The sequence below is a fragment of the Clarias gariepinus genome, chromosome 14, assembly GCF_024256425.1.
Source record: "Clarias gariepinus isolate MV-2021 ecotype Netherlands chromosome 14, CGAR_prim_01v2, whole genome shotgun sequence".
Taxonomy (NCBI): domain Eukaryota; kingdom Metazoa; phylum Chordata; class Actinopteri; order Siluriformes; family Clariidae; genus Clarias; species Clarias gariepinus.
In genome coordinates, this window is record NC_071113.1 from 14,145,070 (window position 1) to 14,158,796 (window position 13,727).

Sequence of the window (13,727 nt, forward strand, 5' to 3'; positions counted from 1 at the left end):
CACATTCTTCTGAAATTATATAACCACTAAAAAAAGCAGAGAACCCAAAATTGGATGGTTGCTAAATCATCAGGTAACTATAGCAACCAGCTATCCTGGTTTCTATGTCAATTGTTGCATTTGGAAATATTTTGTCGCCAGTCATTTTCAAACATTTACAATTCGTTCTAGTTCCTGTTACAGGTGTAAAACTTCCCGGAATTGGACACAGAACAGAAACGTTTAGTTCTACTGATTTATTCATTTTGCTCTTTTCACTGGATTAAGGCTGGCAGCTCTACCCACTGCTGATATAAAGAAAACCACAGAGTCTGCTGAGTAGTGTGAATGTACAAAAAGACTGCAAAAACTGATATCCTGTATAAAGCTGAGTTATGGCAAAAGCTACTGCCAGATGGACAGAGAACAAAGTAGGCTAATGGCAACACTGTTACACAGAATACATTTCAATAATGTACTCATTTGAATAGGATTTCTTTCATCATAGTGTAGATAATAAGTTTAACAGTCAATAAACAATGACATTGTCATTTGTCAAGTTAAAGCAAAATAAAAGGAGGTTTGCATACAGTACAGTATATACACAGAATCATCATCGTTGTGCTCAGAAAAAAAAAAAAAAAAAGAGAGAAACATGATTTGTTCATTCGTTGAGCAGAGTGACCACTAATTTATCTACAGCTACTCTGGCCCCGTTGTGCATTTGGCATTGTGTAACAAAACTCTGGGTCATCATGGAAAATAAAGGATAATGAAAATATCCAGAATTAGGCTCTCCATTTCCATTCATACATTCAGTTCCTCAGGCAGCATATTCATTTTCATGATTTTACATATTGTTGATATATCCCACTATATTCAGTCACGTTTTCCTGATTGATCATGGACATTATGTAACGATTATACATTTGAAAGAGTGAAAAGGATTGTATTTTATCAACTATTAAGCCATTAGGTGTAAGCATCCTGTAATACATTATTGTGTCCAATATACAGTTTAGCATAGTAACAAAACATGAAAAACAAAAACAAAAAAAAAAACTGTATTCCCATTTTCTTTTGGTCAAGTTGAGTATATGGTCATGTGCAAGTTACTTTAAAGTGAATTCACAACTTTCACTAAAGCATCAGGGAATTAGGGCTCTGCAAGAATTACACCCTGCTTCCTTTTAAAGACGTCTGCTATAAAACGCTAGGCACCGTAGTAACAGACAGCTCCATCACACTGAGAGAGAAAACAGAGAATTCTGAGATTCTGTCGTACTCCAGTTCCTCGACTCATCTCATCTCCGCGTATATCCATAATGGAAAAGGTGGCTGAGATTTACAGAATCGAGTCTCAGTTTCGGGGGTTAAGAAAATAGACCTCCCAGACTCTGTAATTCATAGGTCAGGTCAGAGGGTCCGTATCTCTCAACATATACTGTGTAAGTGCAAGGTTAAAGGTCACCACTTTGGGGCTCTGGATTACGAGCATCGCGGCCAGAACTGCGACCCAGCCGGGGGAAACGAGAGGAACCTTTTGATCGGGCTGTTTTACTTCCACTCTCATTGGCAGCGGGGGCGTCCCTGTGGGAGAAAAAACACACAAGTAGAAATGATGATCATGACATTAGCTTGTCACACTGAATTGTGTAACAGTGACAGACTTTACACAGAAGTGACACATCCACAACACACCTGATGGCTTTTTGAGTCTGAGCTCAAAATTCAGTTATATTGTACATTACTTTTTGTTATATACAAGTACAAGTTGAAGACAATGCTGTGTAAAAAGAAAATGTTTTAAGAGCTTTGTTAAAACTTCATTTAGAATACACTGCTAAACTGTATGCATTTAAAAAATCAAACACGTTTTTGAAAGAATAATTACTCCAGTGATTAATACATTTCAGGTGGTAACAGTTATTTTAAGCCTAATTGATGCAGTGAGTAGCGCTGAAAAAAATGTTGTTGGAAAAACATCATATATGGCCATGATAAGAGATCAATTTAACACTCGGTTAACCTGCACTGAAAATAAAACAAAGAACTGACAGGAAATCACAGCTACGTTTAATATTAAACATAAGAACATTTCCACACAGAGAACCCACAGGTTTGGGACTAAACAGCTGTGCGCTCATAAGAAAACCACTTGTTAGAGATACTAACTAAATTGGACTTTGAAGCAAAGGTGCATCCATCATGAATTATGTTCACTATACAAGCCTCAGGAGGCAGTGTTATGATCTGGGGTTGCGTCAGAACTGTTTGACCAGTTCATCATATTTATGCATTTGTTCTTCTACCCGATGACACATCCATATTCCAAGACGACAATGCTAAGATTCACTGGGCTAAAAATGTGAAAAAGTGGTTCTGGGAGCATAAGGAATCATTTCAACACATAAATTTGCCACTATAGAATCCTAAGTCTAAAGTGACTTTCTGGAGTGGTTCAACTCCATCATCAATACAGAAATATCTCAGCCATAAATGAATGCAACTGGATGGAAAAAAATGGATGGAAATAAATGTTATGACATCGCATAATGCAAAAAGTGAAAGGCTAGTAATATTACTGAAATATTAGTGTTGACTTTCGTTGGGCCAGGCCGTGTAGAATAAGCTTGAAATATCCATTCAATCATCCTATTCCAGCAGAATGAAATCAGGCCAACACTGTCCACACAGACTCCTTACAGTCACATAAGCAATGTTATTTGTGAAAAGAAAAAAAAGCAGATTGAATACAGCTGAATAAGTAACTGGGTACAGAGGCTGTGTGGTTACTGAGTTTTTACTTGTTGAGCAGTAATAATAGAAAAAAAAGGGAAAAAAACTTGACTAGTCATCATCTAGTCTAAAAACACACTCAAAACCCATCAACTTCAGAACAATTATATTTGTAAGCACTTTTATTTGTGCAGCACAAAATATGTCAAACTGCACTTAACTAACAACTGGGCACAAGCTACACATTTCCAGCTTCGAAATATGGATAGGATGATCGTCAATTATAGATCGGTTCATTTTCTTGCATTTCACGCATAAGGCCAGAGGAACAGACATGAACATAATGCTGATAACTGCACATGCTCACATCACGGTTGGATCAAACAATGAACAATGTATCTCCCAGTCATCCACTGTAAATTTTCCTTTAGAAAAAATGTCGCTCCCGGGAGTGATCATACACTGATTTTAGAAAAAAACTGACACAAGTAAACCACAAATAAAGGAAAACCAACATGAACAGCATGATGTACAAAACCTGTCCCATATTTAAATGCATGAGCTGCTGGCACAGATGAAATAGCTGATTGTATGCACAAAGGCTATTTTCACATTACCTGTCTGAAGTGACTACATGTTTTATTTTTATTTACCCCAATATAACAGATCAGATTTTTTTTTGTGATGCCCAAATGAATGTTCGAGTTGGATCTGAGTTAAGTTTGTATGTGGTCTTAGGCTGGATACATATTAGATAGACAGTTATCCAACATGAATGAAAACAGGCAGATCAGAATTTATGCGACTTTTTGCTGACGTCAGTTACCACCGACAGGGTGGGGATTTCATAGCAGTGCTAGCGATGATGCGAAGTGTCTGGCTTTCCTCCCTCTTCTGCACCTCAACAAATACAGCCGACTAACTGCTTGCCTAAGCAAATGCCCAAGGTTTTTTTTGGTAAAATCATATCCATTGTTTAAAATGAAAGCGTGATTACACAAACTCATGATGTGTTTAAGCCCAGATGAAATGAGCAAAGACGTATGGATGTGCACATATGTGCAGTTTCAGAAGACTGACTCGTCCATATTAGAATCAGAAAAAAGTAACTTGTAATTCTAAACATGAACTGTCATGATATGCGAATTCAATCTGACCAAAAAATGGGAATTGAACAATGCAGTTTGTAATGTGAACGTAGCCTAAAGCTCCTTATATTTTAATGGTGGATGGAGTATGAATGTCTTCAACAGCCTCTGAGAGTATTTTTTGTTGTTGTTGCTGTAGTCAACTCCTGTCTCGGTAGTAATCTGAAACGGAATGTAAATCGGCCTCTATGAGCAGGCGTGTACTGCTGATCTTACTCTAATCTAGCTGAGTGGGACGGCACAGTAATGTGCAACCCATGGGACTGCAATGTCTTTTTTAAATGTAATTAGAATTTTAATTAACTTTAAATAAGAAAACAAAAATAACTGCATATGGAATTCCTTTAAGAGCAGCACAAGGGATTTAAAACAAAACCACAAAATAAAAATACATTTCACGCTTTTCCTTTCCACGGAGTGAGCTCAAAGTGTTGAGTCGATTTAAGCAAAAAAAAAAAAATATATATATATATATTTCAGCTTGGTCTTTGTAGAATCGACTTCATCTAGAATTAAATATTTATTAAACGACTGGTTGTTCACCCCTTCTGGGTATGTAGTACAGTACATGTTTGTAATTTTTAATTTAAGAGCTGTCTTTGGTCAGCTTCTGTTAAAAACACACAAAGATCAGCACCCAAAGCAACACTTTTGACTCAGATGAAAGCTGCATTTTTTCCCCCCAAAATCAGACACCAACCAAAACTCATCAGATCAAAACATTTAACATCAAATCGTTCTGGGGACATTTAATCATCATGAAGGGCTGAAAACCAGCCGAAACACAAAATCTCTGCTATACAGTTAGAAAGCTTCGGCACAACCTCACTCACTGGCTGCCATGACAACCACACTACTCATGAACCAAGAGCTATTGACCACCTAAGAAAATCATACTCCCTTTATGTGATTTTGTGTGTGTGTGTGTGTGTGTGTGTGTGTGTGTGTGTGTGTGTGTGTGTGTGTGTGTGTGTGTGTGTGTGTGTGTCTGGTGCACTAAGACAAGGCAGAAGATCGTAAACAAAGCCAGAGCTATGATGTCAGTAACAATAAAAACCCATTTGAGCTTTGAGAGTATGAAGCTCTGAGACTGGCACACATTGCTTAATGGGTATTCTTTCTAAATACGCTGGCACACTCCTCTGCCGTCAGGTAAGCATAGCTGAGAGAGTGGGGGGGGTCGAGATAGATACAAAGAGAGGGAGAGAGAATGAAATATGGGAAGAAAGAATGAAAAGAGAGCAAACGGCTTTAGCTTTTAATCAAGCCTGAACAGCAGGAAGAAGTTAGCTGCAGGTAAGTGGGGTGCTGCCTTCTTTCAAACATACACTTCAATCTACATATCTCTCTCTCCTCAAATGTACACGTGCACACTCTTGCACACTCATACTCTCTCTCTCTTCTCACATACACATGCACTATTCAATCTGTCCCCACAGAGATTGGCTGAGCTAAATAGCAGCTCCTCACTGAGCCATTACGTAACCCTTCAGGACAAAGCTCCAGCTCATCCTTTTACCACAAAGCTGCTTTGTCTGATTTTGTAAACTGGAGACATTTTAAAGGAAATCAAGGGGTGAAAATATTCTATATGTGCAGATAGAAAAAACAGCGATGGTCTAAATCAGCATTCAGGTTTTTAGAGTTTAACCCTTAGTGGTGTCTCAGTCTCAGAAGAGAGTGAAGAAAACTGAAATTCCTCCGCAGCTTAGTCTAAAGACACACAGCCGATTTGGTGTTCAACTGTACATGCTTGTGCTGTACGTGTACGTGTGTATAAAAGATGGTGCATCTCTTTCCATCTGGAAATATGGTATGACTGTGTGTGGTTGGCTAAAAATATGAAGGTTTGATTCACCATGATTCATTAATTACCGCTCATTATGAATAAAAAAAAACACAAGAAGACTGTCAGTCAATCTGGTAAACATTGATTCTCCATGTGTTGCTCAGAAGCTCCCAAAATAAAATCCTGCTATTTTGTCCTGACTACCTCTCACCTTGTGTTTCATTGGACTTTCTCTCTCTCTCTACATTTGTGGCCTCTCTATTCTGCTCTCTCTTTCTTCTTCTCACTCCTCCGCTCTGTATTTGTACCATCACACACAAACATTGTGACCTTTCTTATGTAGTTTTAGACTTTTTCAATAACGAGATTTCAAAAGGGAAAAAAGGAAAAAGTGAATTAAATCAAATTTTTTTTTAAATCTATTGGAATAGTTTTCCTTTATGTCTTAATGGTGGTGTCTCTGTCCTGCTGCCTGTTTGTCATCATGCATTACAAACATCCAGGTATATTCTAGTATAACTAATATACATTTACCTCATTACAGCCTTATCCTGAGTACTTCCATTTACTCCATCTTATTCATACAACTGAGTAATCGGGTTAAAGACCTTGCTCAAGGGCTCAGCAGTGCTTGGAGTGTCAGTAGTCCAGCAACTTAACCTCTGTGGTACCCCTGACACACAACCACTACCACTTATAAAGAGATAAACTACCTCTTGCTCTTCTTTTGACTTGCTGTTTAATTTAAGACCGGGACAAAATGAGACTTTTTAAGCATGATGGTTTAAGTTGAACCTCAACAGTTGTGAGCTACGGTGTACAGTGAGCCAGGAGACTGGTGTCTCTTTTGGTGTGCATGATCTAACCTGATGCAACACATTGGAAAAGTCAGAACTTGAGCAATCCTTTGGTTTATAGTCTTGTATAATATCAAGGAAGTCAAGTAACCCTCATAGACGCATGCAACGAGCAGACTAGCCTGATTTACTGTAAACCAAACAACTGCAAATTAGAGCAGTTTGCGGATCCCTATTGCATATATAGAAAGATTTGTTGAACAGAATCTACATATGGTCCAGAACAGCTTATACAGTAATAAGCGAGTGACACAAACATAATAAGATTAACAGGTAAACATCACAGTTTTTGAATGGCTCTGGAAGCAAAGGGGGGGAAAAAAAGTTTTTTTTAATGGACTTATAACATGTTGAGCATAATTCAGTGGTATTTCCAGATTTTTATTTCTTTCTACATTGTGGAAAAATGCTAAAGGCATTTAAAATATGCAATAATCTCTGAACAGTTGAGTTTGTGTATCTGCTACTTATGCTCTGTAAAGCCTTCATAACAGCTCCAATCTGAGGTGTTGTTTATTTATTGGTGATTTTTGAGGCTGGTAACTCCAAATGAACTCCTCTGCAGCAGAGCCAAGTTCTAAGTTGGTCTTGCTTTTCTGGGAAGGTCTTCATGAGAGCCAGTTTCATCATGGTGCTTGATGGGTTTTGCAAATGCACGTGACAATACTGTTCTATTGTACCCTTTTGTACTATTTTAGAACCTCATAAAATAACAACCGACTGTTTAATGTTAATTAATGAACTGATGACGTGTTATTTAATAGTTTTGACATCTCCAGTTTTGTTCTAGAATGTAGAAAATAAACCCAAACTTACAGTATATATACCTGTATATACATATATATATATATATATATATATATATATATATATATATATATATATATATATATATATATACAGACACACATACACTACTTACATACGGTATTTGTTTCACTTCAGACATTTTTGAGATAGGGAGGCAATTGTATTGGGGTGATAGACACACCTCATTTATTTTTTTTTCATGAAATGGTCTCATTGTGTACAGGTGTGCCTCATATTGGGGCGAATCCCAAAAGACAACCTTTTTCAATGTGGCATAAATTTCAACATTTTGTGGTTCAAAAAGCTGGTATTGTCAGTAAGTCATTTGAAGTTCATCAGTCAAACAACCATGAACACACGATGTTACTGAACGGATGAGCAGCGCCACCTGGCCATGGGGCGCTTCGGGTAAGTGGCAGGCAGTCAGATATTGCTCGTGAACTTGGTGTCTCAAAGTGTCATCAGCAGACTTGCATCAAGACACAGAACTACTGGCAGAGTTCATGGCAGACCCAGGGTGGAGCCCCACGAGTGACAGACCACAACGATGAACAGTATCTAAGGACCCATGCATTGAGACATCGTTATGCAACTGCCACAAAGCTGCAGGCCCGTTTACGAGATGTGAGGGGTACTAGGGTTTCCAGACAAACAGTCTGGGCAGGCATCACCAGTCAGCGCAAAACAGATTTGGTTATTGTACATGGCTCTGTCACTGCACGTTCTTACCTCAGAGACATCATAGAACCCATCATCATCCCCCAATTCCGCCAGCACACCCCCAACTTTCTGTTCATGGATGATGATGCTCCTGAAGCTCGACTTCATGAAGTTGGAGTGCTTCATATGGTATGGCCATCAATGTCATAATCAGTACCCCTGATAGATATCACAGCTTGCAAACGCTTTTTAAAAGTTAGCTAAAAGTTTTTAGTCAGCTAAAAGTCTTTCAATTCTTGTACTTGAGATTTTCTAGTTCTGTAATATTCTTTTGTCATCTTTCATGCACAGCTCTTTTAACATCTACTGTACCAACAAATTTTCAATAATATGTAAATCAGGGGACTGTGATGGCCATTCCAAAACCTTCAGCTTGTGTCTCCTAAGGTATTCCATAGTGGATATCGAGGTCCTGTTGTAGAAGCCATCCTTTTTTCAGCTTCAGCTTTTTTAAAGATGGTGTGATGTTTGCTTCCAGAATTTGCTGGTATTTAGTGGAATTTATTCTTCCCTCCACCGAAGCAATGTTTCCTGTGCCACTAGATGCAACACAACCCTAAAGCATGATGGATCTACCCCCATGCTTATGAGTTTGCAAGGTGTTCTTTTAATAAAATCTGCTAAATCTTCCTGCAGGTTTTTTGTAGTCAAATAGGGGTTCTGATTTGTCTTTTTAATCCTGACCTCCACAGTTCCCCTGAACTGCCATCTCTTAATTTCATTTCTCACTGTGGAAACAGTCAGAGTCTTACACAGCTGCTTAGAGGAACCCATGGTTGTTGAGTGTCCGCAAGTGTGCACAGCATCAAAGCATCTACTGTAATTAGTAAAAGGCATTTACTAATGACAGCTGTTACCATGCATCAAATCTAACGAGCTGATTAAGGTCTAAAAGCTTGTAAAAAGAATCTGAGACTCTGAAACTCTTAGGGTGCCCAAACTTTTGCACAATGCCATTATGTTTTTATTTTAATTTTTGTTCAATTTATGGCATAAGAAGTAACTACGCATCAGTGTTTGCTAAAAATATTGTGCATTTTTTTTCCATTACCAAGAGTGACTGTTATTCCCCAAAATCACCAAAATCTGTTATTTATTAAGAGGTACCTAAACTTTTGCATAAGACTGTATACCTTATGTATATATAAGTACCTGTCAAAAATTTGGATGCAAGTTTAAATTTATTTTCCATTGTAGAACAATTATGCATTTGCACTATGAAATATTATTCATTAATTAAATAACAAATTAACAGTCGGTTGTTGTTTTAATACATAAAGATAAGCTGCTCTGGAATAATTCTTCAAAGAACAGTACTGCCAAGTACATTTGCAAAACCCATCAAGCAACATGATGAAACTGGCTTCATCCCAGGAGGTCAAGACCAGAACTTATCTTTGCTGTTGATCCTTAAAGTCATCCTCACACGATTAAAATAAACACCATTAATAATTATGTACAATATTTTGCATTGCACAGGCTGAATTGTCTACTTGGTGAAACATACAGTACACACTCAGACAGATCTAAATGCTAGATAAGCCAGGTATGATCTGACAAGCTCATAGCAAGCTGTATTTTTGATAGTGTTTAATAACTTGCACAAAGTATGAGCAAAAATACTTTGCAATATGTCTTTAAATACAACATCTACAACTGCAAGTAAGTTTGTGGTAAATTCAAGTTTCTTTTCCAGATCTAAAAGTACTGGGAAAAAGCGTACTGTATACTGGATGTGGACGTGACCCAGTATATCACCTGCTTCTTTCCTCTCAGTAACAATTCTGAACTCATGCATCAAGTCTGAGTGTTTTTCATTTTATAAATGCATCACACTTTGTTCCCTAAAAGAGGGTGCGACAACAACCATCTTGTCTAAAAATTGCTAAAAATAAATAGAATTTAAGCAGTTTCACATTCAGGGGACAAAGTAAAGACAGAAATAATACTAATACATATGTATGACAAAAAGCATTTAGCTGGCAGAAGAAAGAATTTCAGTACAGTGTGGAGGAGGGGTGAGATGGAAAAAACCAATAAATAAATGACTGTCTCAGACCTGACGCCCCTTTACACGTTTTGAATACAAGGCCTGTATTTAAAGACAGCAGTAATGCTGCTAGGAGAAGGCATCCATGCAAATAAATACAAAAAGGTATTCTGACTGATCAGCTCCTGATGAAACAGTTCTATCATAATGAAAATGATTCCGTTCATGATGACCCCCATGTACAGGGCATAAGGGTGAGTGAATTGGTTGAACTGTGAGCCCTCAATGATGACTGGAAGTCAAATCCAGCTCATTATTATTATTACACATGATACAGTCATAATACATTATTTAACTAACCAAAGTATAAACAATGTCTCTTTCTAATTAGACATTTATAAACCTGCATTAAAGGGACAGCTAAAAATAAATAAATCTATAACCTCCGTACTGTATCAACAGCGCAGAATCATATTCCAGACAATTCCTTCTGCAGGCTGTGACCCAATTTTAATGCAAAACACCACCACCACCATCCGAACCCCCAATAAAAAGCCTCCCATAATTTTCAACCCTCACCTCCTTCACATCCCAGCTGGACCCATCAACGCCTCATTTGGCTCAACACACAAATTACATCAAGCTGAAAGCCATTAAATTAGCTCGTCATTTTCAAAGCTGTGCCAAGGATTCCCGATGAATTCATCCTGATCATTTTGATGAGAGGGAGGAACATTTTTTCATTAATCTCCTGTTTGTAATTGGAGCTGGCTGAGACTCAGTGGACTGACAGTAATTCAGTGATATGCAGCGTGAGAAAAAATGGTGAAGCTGATAGATGGATGAGCCAAGTGTTGGCTCTGAAACAGCATGCCGAATTAGCAAGTGTAATTGGGGAAACAACAGATACTAAATATAGGATATTTCTGTTCTCTGTATACAGGATGATGGATTGTATATGATAAAATTATAACAGTCAGAAAAGAGAAAGATACAATTATATTGAAATATGATGTAATAAATACAATTTAGCCATTTATGCAGATACAGTCCCCTTTGAAAGTACTGCAACAGCAGGGTCAAAACTTTTATTTCTGCTGTAAACTGAAGACACTTAGGTTTGGATGAGACAATGAATGAGACAATATCAGAATCTAAGCTTAAGTTTACAGTACCAATATGGACATCCTGATGTGTTAAACAACTTAAAACATCCCAGACCACCCAATGTTAAGGTGAGAAAATAAATAAATAAACATAACTCTTAAACTCTTAAGTAAAATAAAAACAACAACATTTATGTTTCATATTCTGTACGTTGCTTGCAAAAACAGCATCAAGCTGGCAATCCTCTGCCATCATCGTAGTGTTGCATTCTCATTCTGTCAAGCCTTTCAAGGTCTGAGACTTGGCCGGTCTAAAAGCTTCCAGTGTTTCCTCTGATGTTGTGTTGGCACTGGGATTTAGGTCATTGTCTTGCTGCATGATTAAGTTCGTCTCAGTTAGACTGAATGCAGTTCTCTGTGAATTGGCAAACAGAATGTTTCTGTTGTCTTCTACAAAAGTAATTCTGCTGCTACTACTGTATCATGAGTCGCATTATCAATAAAGATTAGTGAGCTCTTGCTAACCCAAGCCATTATACTACCCTCCACTGCACTTGATCAATGAGCTTGCATGTTTTGGATCATGAACTTCTCCAAACTTTGGAATTTTCATTACTGTGTTAGAGATTATTCTTGGTTCCAGAACTTTTGTGGCTCTGGTATGTATCTCTTAATGAATTCGAAGTCTGGCCTTCGCCTTCATATGGTTCGTTTCTTGCGGCATAGCCTCTATATTTCTACTCATGAAATAATTAGATTGTGACTAAGATTCACTGCTGTCCTGTGAAAGTTGTTCATGTTGTTTATCTCTCACTGCATTTTTTTTCTTGGTCAAATCTGAACTTGTTCAATGTCTGATTATTAGTACAGTACTTCTTTTCCTGTATAAGTGATTACTCCCTTTTTTTTTAGGACATTCCAAATTGTTATAATGGCTATGCTCAGAGCTTGTGCAATGGCTCTGATTAATTCTTTTCCCATTTTCCATGCTTCAAATGTCATGCATTTCATACATTTATTATTATGTTTATCACCAAATGCACATTTGATGGGAACAGAAATTAATTTTGATCACTTAGAAATTGGTAAGATCAAACAAACTCTGTCATGTACCAAGTTGTTCAACATATCTTGATGTAAATAAGTGGAAATGAAAGCTGAAATACTGATTCATCTTCTCATGTTTATCTTTTGATCTTAAACACAAATGTCTTCTGTGTACAGCAAAAACAAGAGAATAAGCTTTGCTGTCACAATTCTTTCAGAGGCGGTTGTACTGTATGTAAGTGCATACATATTTGTGTGTGTATATATTTGTGCACTCACTGGCAGAAAGGCAGCAGCTGCAGAAGTGTTTCCTTGGTGGGGCAGGCAGTAAACTCAGGCAGTGTCTGGATGAGCTTGTTCATCACCATGCGCAGGTAACACTGCAGGTGCTTCCTTCTTTCCTCCACAAACTTGGCATCCTGCATAATCACACACACGTACACACACAAAAGAAAGATGGGTTCTTCTGAGCATTAATGTATCATCAATCTCAAATTAAGGTACTGTAGAAGTGGAGAGTCACACAGACAATGGAAATGAACTAATCAGAGATTAGCAAAGAGAAACAAAGACAATAAGCTTTTAAGCATATAATAAAAGCCTAACTCAAACAGTCTACAAAGCCAGGTTTACCTGTAAGTAGTTAAATAGGTAAACAGACCTATCCCAAACTTTTTCACAGCCATATTTACCAGCCATGCTTCCATGGTCAAAACAACCCTGGCTCCATGAGCATCATACTTCAGACACATTTTGTCACAAAGTAAATATATATTTAGTTCAGTGCAGCATCTGATAAAGGAATAAATATTTTTTCCATCTAATTATGTAAGTCTTCTGCGTTTTCCCTTAAGTAAAGAACCTGAGGCCACATTTCGTTCAGTATCAAGAAAAACACATCATCTGTTAAAAAAAATTCTTGTCTAAGTTATAAAATATCTCCATAACTGGAACCTTGAGAGATTTCTCTATGGACAGACATAATGTAAAGCACAGCACCAAAGCAAACATGGCTTTATAGCAGAAAAACCACATCGCTTTATTGGAAGTGGATTTAATAAAAGGCATTATCAGATGGATCAACGAGTGAAGCACAGCTCTCTCTATCTGTAAACACAAGTATTAGCTTACTCACACAAAACCTGCCAAATAAAGACCAACAAAGTGCTCTGTAACCTCGAATGCCCAGTTCTCCAGCATCAAGCATCCTGTCTTTGGGGTTGTTTTAGTCTCCTTTTTTTTTTAAATGCCAGGATTTTCTCCAGCCTACTCAAAGCATGCATGCTGTACCCCAGACTAGAGCCTCTTTTAAAAGAGGATGCACAAAAAAATCTCAGAAACAGCAGGTGGATCACCTGCATGAAATTTTGCTACAGCGCCTATTTTCTGGCATTCAGATTGCTTCAGCCAGCTTGCGGCATACAAACCCTGTCATTGGAAAGAATATTTAATGAGACAAAAAAAAAACAAGCTGAAGTGGAAGAGACATGAATAAGAGTGTCCATGAAAAAGAATAAGAGTGTGGTAGTCATGTGGACGTGT

The 13,727-nt window shown here is 37.7% G+C and overlaps 1 protein-coding gene across 2 annotated transcripts in view; it reads right to left on the reverse strand.

The window, feature by feature from the left end:
• Positions 1-221: 221 nt before the first annotated feature.
• Positions 222-13,727, reverse strand: part of snx29 (sorting nexin 29) — a 107,277-nt gene continuing 93,771 nt past the window's right edge. Inside the window, exons 20-21 of one of the 2 annotated variants that reach the window (XM_053511028.1) lie at positions 12,465-12,604; positions 222-1,569 (exon numbers count right to left, since the gene is read on the reverse strand). In XM_053511028.1, coding sequence (XP_053367003.1) covers positions 1,440-1,569; positions 12,465-12,604 — 270 coding nt within the window. In that variant the 3' untranslated portion in view covers positions 222-1,439. Of the gene's footprint in view, positions 1,570-9,681; positions 11,554-12,464; positions 12,605-13,727 lie in introns of those variants that run through there. The other variant, XM_053511029.1, reaches the window with a different exon arrangement.